The sequence below is a fragment of the Lottia gigantea genome (genome assembly GCF_000327385.1).
Source record: "Lottia gigantea unplaced genomic scaffold LOTGIsca_140, whole genome shotgun sequence".
NCBI lineage: Eukaryota > Metazoa > Mollusca > Gastropoda > Lottiidae > Lottia > Lottia gigantea.
In genome coordinates, this window is record NW_008707618.1 from 208,622 (window position 1) to 215,991 (window position 7,370).

The window sequence follows — 7,370 nt, forward strand, 5'->3', positions numbered from 1 at the left end:
CCATATGTTTCCCTGTGACTGAAAAGAACTGTGTGTATAGCTGGTTACTCTGTTTTGGTAACTTGAAATAGATTTTTAAGATTATAGTGTTGTCTATCTTCTGTTCTGACTGTGTTTCAAACATTAATAGGATATTGTTGGGGATTTATTTTAAAAGATGCGGATTTTAAATCTGGCGTGTTTTAACATTCAGTGCCTATGATATTAACTCAACTTTAAGGGGAACAGGAAACTTTCTGTTACAGAGTTGATGATAGTGATAGAACTTGTGAAATTTTGTGGTGCAAAACCAAGTTACAGAGTTTTTTAACGAGGTCATCTTTGCTAACCGTATTCGTTTGACCTAGCTCTGCTCAATCAATTGCTTTTCCACAAAGTTTGAAATAGCTTTATTGGTACCTGTATATCTGTCAGCGCTGTACTTCTAACTGTGTTCTATGACTATTGTATCAATGCTTCCGTATTGGACAAAAATTCTACGTAGATTCCCTTTCGTGACCCTTCATACTATATTGATTCGACTCACACTTGTTTTGGAATAAATCTCCTTTATAAATAATTAAAACTACAACAGTGCCAATATTCGATAGATAGTCTTCGATTTTGGAAGTTTTTGATTGGTTTGGTTTGCCTCACATTTCTCACAAAAACAATTCCGCGTTGTATAAAAAAAACTAGACAGACTTTGGGGTTAAATAAATTTGGTGTTTGAGAAACGTGTCTATTACCACTTACTTTTTTCTGGAAAGTTGAGACTTTATTCTTCTGAGTTAATTGTGTTTTTATTCTTCAAGAGGCTGCTGGATGATCAAGGTAAGACCATTGATTTAATTTCTTTCTTAATAAATATTTACTTGCTGCAATTAAAGTATCAATTTTGTTTGTAAAACATAACCTTTGATTACTTTCGAAGAAGATGCTGGGATTTTTGTCGGTTTAAGGGAAATCGGAACCGCTTTTAAATCATCTATCAGAGGGATAAAATTACACATATCTTAAAAGTACATCTTTGCCACAGGCGAATTTGTTAGTGTCACCGTTTTATTGCCATTTCAACTTGGTCATATGTTTGGCCACAGTTGACAAGCAAGCTAGTTGTTTGATTTTCGAAGCATTAACAAATGTAGAGATCACACGATAAAATACAAACTTTGTCTTTTAAATGTTCTCGGTAAGATAAAGTGAAGTACCCTTTTTGAGGAAAAGAGCAAAGTTTAGTCGTACATATTTTCTGCATAAGATTTTTATAAATTGAAATTTAAACTTTAAACAAAGTTTTCAAAATGTTTCAGTTCCGAGCTCTGTAATACTAATGGCGTACTTCTTTCACCAATTACAAAGACCATTGTGAAATCAAATGTATATTTTTTGTGTTTATATTGAGGAAAGTTTAGATAAGATATAAATGGAATTTCAAATTATAAGCCGTTAATGTTTAGATTGAAACTGTTCCAAGCTATAATAGAAATATTTGTATTTCATTCTATTGATATAAATAATGTACCATTTATGTTTGTTCTGAACTTATAATGGTCAGATTAACTTGAACCTTTATGTTTGATTCCAAATTAGTTTAATGACATACATGTATTTATGTAAGATTAAAAAGGATTAGAAAGGCTCAGTTGACACGGAATATAAAATAATAGTGCAAATACAATATCCTATTAATGGTATGAATGCGCATTCTCCTTTTCCTCGTTTTAATATATTCATGTGAAATATCGAAAACGGCCATGGTTGAAATTGTGGGCTGAAACCAAGAGTATATTTGTATCTGTATATGTTTGTCTCTGAACGAGTTTTTTTATATACATAAGTTATGGTAAAAAATTTACGTCTGTAAAAATCTGATTATCAGAAAGCCTTTCAACCGGAAGTGATCTTCAATATGTACTGATTATGTATGTATGTTCATTTCTAATTTTCCGATTTTCTGTGACATAGAATTATAAAGAATATTATAGTTTAATGTATAGTTAAAATATAAACAAAGGCAAGTAATACAATTATAGAATCTAATGGAATCTTAAAATACATTGAACGGTCAAAATAACAAAACATAATTACATTTTGAATTAATCGAAATAATAATGCTATCAAAACCTTATGTCTAAAAAGTTGAGTATATAAAGCTGCATATATTTTTAGTTAATTGATCCATTCGAACGACTTAATGCTCTTTCCGTGCCAGCCCTTCTTACCTACATCACTGACGGGGGAAACCGGTTTGAAAAATCCGAAGGTATTATTTGGAGACATTTGGAGTATACTGTTCGGGTGTACGGTGAACGTTTTGAATGGCACACGGATACCATAAAACTAGACCGGAAAATCCTGTCTCTCCATGCCGTCGGTAGAGAGTCAGAAGACCATCTATGAATATATCTTGAAATAGCGCAACCAATTTGGTAGCGATGAAATATTTTTCTTCCTTGAAGTTTTTTTTCCCAAAAACTGGCAATTTTCATCTATATTATGAGGTCAGCTCCATACCATCCTTTATTTCGACAGAATAAACCACTAATTGTTGTCTCTAATTTGATTTAAAATATTCAAGCGTGGAGCTTTATTTGAAATTTCAGCCAATCAAATAACATGAATTTCATTGGCTTAACAAAATTTACTGTTTTCAAAGGTCTAAATCAAGTTACAAAATTGCACGATAGTTATTTACTTGGTGGTCTGTCTCTGAAATACGTAGTGTTATTTAGAGTCAATAATACCACATAGCACAAGCCTTCATATGAACATGTAACCAACGACTGAATATTATATACAAGAACACAATCACCGAAAAAGCTCGACTGGTGCCCCTACTTTGTCCATATGCCTTTTCAACCTCAACTGGTAGAAGTAATCTTCTTCGTCAGAAGTGTCCAATTGATCGGTGCCAAAGGACCGAGTAGGACGCGCGTGTAACTCGCCGTGTGCGTATAGCGAATACCGAATAGCGTACAGCGATTATCGTATACTGTATACTCCTATGTGAACTCAGCTTAAGAAAGGCATAGATAGAGTAATTGCGTTAAGATGTTAAAGCTATTACTGTGATATGCCATGCAAATATATCAAATAAAAACTACAATTGGTTAAAGACTGGGTGGGGTAGGTGAGGATTCTAATGTTCATTATTGAGTAAGTAACCCAAATAAATCACTGCAGCAGTGAATCAATGAAATACGACTTACTCAAATTCAACTTTCACTTCGTCCTATTATTTGTCGTTATCAGCTAGCCACAGCCATACAATAACAAGCCCTTATCGTAAAAAAATTGAAAAAATGTAAACATATTTGGGTGGTTAGGGTAAAAAATAATAAATATGTTTATATTAAGCGATCGTCCCTTGAATAGGATGTGTTGTGTAGTGACGAAATATTTCGTGTTTGTTGAACCTCGAAAATGGGTAGGGAGTGAGGAAGAGGTGCTATGCTCTGACCTAAACGATGAATCTGGACATTAAATTGACTTAAATCAAATGTATTTTAAAGAAAACGAATTCTCAAGAAACGTAATCACATTTCGGTGTTTAATATACTTTTATGTAATTGATTCTTCATGTTGAATCAAAAACGCACATCGAGGACCATCTTCACAAAGTGAAGCTATTACGAACTTCGTACTAATATCCTGACTGCAATAGCCACCATTCTTGTGTCACGGAATGAAGCAACTTGATTGGATTGTACGCCAAAGAATACAGCCAATCAGAGCCCTCGACATATAGGTTTTAAACATTATGACTTTTTGTTCACAGATTGTCTGTCGATGCCTCTCATTCGCTGAATTCAGTAGCGTCCAATCAAATCAAATCGCTTCGTATAGTTTCGTATTACATAAAAGCTTGACAATGTTACAGGGCTAGACTTACTACCGAAATAAGCATAGATAAACATAAACGGCCAAGATAAGATAAAGCTGCCACATAAAATCATATGAATTTACTATCAGTGAATCCTGATTCCCGCTTGGTTATTACTTCAATATTATGTCTTCCAAGGGACCTCTCTATGTTAAGTCTAATTTGTGTTATGAAAGTAACCTTTTATATTATGATATTGTGATAAGCCAATCTCAATTATTTGTCTATATGTTGGTCGCTACTCTTGGGATTAGAAGGAGTGGCTGCTCGAAAATTTTAGCTTAAACTAATAGATCTGAAAATTCAGTATCATAATTGTTACAATTGTTGTTACAACTATGTATCTTATTAGTTGCTTTTCGTTATAGCCATACTCACCATCATGATCATCGTCGTCATTGTCATCAGCATCGTGTTCGTCGTCATCATTCTTATCAGCATCAGTATCATAATCATCGGATTCGTCATCGTCAGCATCAGCATCAGCATCAATACCGTTGTCATCAGAATCGTCGTCGTTGTCGTCATCATTATAATCATTGTCATCGTTTGCATCGTCACGCCACTAACATCATCACTGTTAAACAACATTTAATAAATAATAATTATATGAATATTGAACTCGTAATCATCACAATACAATAGATAGAATTGATATTTATAATAGATTAATTTTATATCATATTATCACTTTTCTGCTTCGACGATTTTTTTATAATTAGTTCGATAAAAATATTATTGTTCATTGAAATATAAATTCGATGAATTCAATCGATATGAGAGCACCGACATCTGAAAATTCACAGTCACCACAAGTTGGCCCCAGCTCAGTTGTTCATTTTCTAATTTTAATTGATATAACATAACATTTATTTTCTGACTTAATACAGTTTGGAGTTAGTTAATCCAACATTAATCATCGTGGTCTAAATCCACAAAGTGGTGTACATCATACGAAACTACGTATGGTTCTTACATGGAAGTAACACACACGAACGTAGTTCACAACCATTTTGAATCACTTCCTTGACTCATTAAGTCGAATTTAGAAATGACTTTAATGGCATTGTTAAATTCAGGCCTTTGTCAAATTTATTAAGTTGGAAAGTGACTGGTTGTGAACGACCTTCGTGTGTGTTATATCCATTTAAGAACCGTACGTAGTTTCGTATTTGGTGCACCTTTTCTCAATTTTAAAAAGGAATTCATGATCCCGTTTTATCTCAAACAAAGAAAATGGAAAGACTGTTGCTGGGAAAAACTAAACTAAACGTAGATATGATTAAATTTATTTAATAATCCCAGGTTGAGTTAACAAACCCTTTACCGTTTCATTAAATGTATAGTGCATTATTGAACATGGTAAAGAATAAATACGAGGAAATATCAAATCTTAGAGATTTTATTGAACATGCATAAGAATTATAGTTACGTGACTTGTAATACTTGTAAATTAAATAAACTTTGAGACTGTTTGATTATACGTATACAATATTAGACGAGGTTTTTAGTTTTTGGAATTGTTTTGCTTATGCGGATTTTTATTAGTTATGTTGACTTTACAACAGGGAAGGGAAGGCGAGCTGACAAACCGGCCGCAGATAGGAATCAAGTTCTCCGGAAGAGTGAGTGACAGCCGCCTATGTTGTATTGATTTACAATTTGACAAATTAATTTATAGAGGGGTCTCATAACGCAAGAGAACAAGCTGTGTAGCACAGTATTTTTCATGAACTATATCACAAAAATCATACCAGTAATTTGTCTGGGACGGCGTGAAAAAAATAGAATTTTTTGTGACAGGACAAAGGAAAGCTATCTGTCTTCATCTGATTTAATATGATTTGCTGGTGGCGTATTTTGTTTTAAGTGATACACTCTATCAAGTCTTTATGCTTTATTAAGCTAATATATATACAGCCAGACTGGTGAGAGTCATAATTTTATATGACGAAGAATACAGGCCAATTTACAGGAACAAAGAGTTCTTTCCACGGAAATCTGGTCTATGGCCAAAGGAAGACTGCCTAACGTGAATGCACCACCAATTGTTTCGCTGTTGAAATGTGTTGGTAATTGGTGTATCGATGAACAATACAAAATGAAGGTGATAATTGGATTCGTGATGACATTGTCATTCTGAGCAGATAAAAGTTTTATTAAAACCGCCATTTTGCGAAGCCTGAAACACGTAACCTGCTATCTAGTTTGACGCACCCAACTTCAAGCACCCTCTTTAAAACCAATTTTGTAAATAGTCTAACGAACCATTGATGATTGACATAAATGGAAAATCGACTTGTAAAGAAAAGCATCGTAAATAATTCCTTTGCTACATTCTCTAATTTCTGTTAACAACTGTACATAAAACAATCGTATTTAGTATCGGACAACCCAAAACCCTTTAATTATTCCAAATGTCAACTATGTTGCCATTCCTTTTCTGTGTAATTATGTCATTAAATAGCGTTATTATATCATTAAAAGCATACATTTTGTTGCAATGTATTCCGGTTGGAAGTTCCCTACCACTTTGCGTCGACATTGGCGCCGTCACTCGTTATGTGTCACTTATATTTGGTTCCATAAAACGATCTTTGTGTTATTTTTACTGAACATTTAGGAGACCGTCATGTTGAATCTAGTTTTTCGTGAAAAGACGTTCGGATACGAATCTGTCCCTAAACATTTTTCCTGACCGTCTTGTTGATCTAGTAAGCATAAAAAATTAGTACAATATCCCTTTGGTATTTCATATATAACTGTGTTAAATCATCAATAAATGTCACATTCCATATTTTTTTATACATTCTCTCAGAATCGTTATTGGCTGCGTTAATTCAATATAATTAATCAACTTTACGCTGAAGTTCTTTCGTTTCATCTACTTTTTTTTTGTTTTTTATCCAACGGCATTGTTTTAGAAGGGGTGTTCACCATCTCAATCCTTCAAATGCTTTAATCAATAATAGGAGTTACCACAGGAATACGAATACAACCAATTGTTCTGGAAATATTAATATCGAACATTGTGCTGTCGACCTACTTGTGGGTTTAGTAGGTTCGTGCACAATGTTACTAGATATTTTAGTGGACACCGTAGTGAGTGGTAGTGAGCACCGTAGTGAGTGGTATTTCCTTGAATCTCAGAGATTTTAACCAAGAGAAACAATCAGATTATAGCCCATACCTATCCTGTCTGAAAATCATTACGCATATGTAAGATTTTGGATATTAGTTTGAAAAGACATGACAGCCATTCTCTACTGAAAGTATTTCGAAGATCTTTAGATATTCCTTCCAACGTTCTCTGCATCCTTCAACAAGATTCATTAGATTTGTTTTAAATGAGCTTGTAAATACCAAACTAGACTCTCCTAAATTAGATTACGTTCTTTAACGAAAGTAGGCTATTACCATTAACTTTTTTGTAGAGTAATGTAGTTATTATTACTGTTGACCACCGTCCACTTCTGGCGTCCACTGAGTGTCATTAGATCCGTAA

General features: G+C 33.6%; 1 protein-coding gene across 1 annotated transcript in view; it reads right to left on the reverse strand.

Moving 5' to 3' along the window:
• The window catches only part of LOTGIDRAFT_172708 (hypothetical protein), a gene marked incomplete at both ends in the record, with an annotated part of 7,156 nt that extends 6,105 nt beyond the window's left edge, over window positions 1-1,051 (reverse strand). Inside the window, one exon of the mRNA XM_009049880.1 lies at window positions 1,038-1,051. Coding sequence (XP_009048128.1) covers window positions 1,038-1,051 — 14 coding nt within the window. The remainder of the gene's footprint in view (window positions 1-1,037) is intronic.
• Window positions 1,052-7,370: the final 6,319 nt, after the last annotated feature.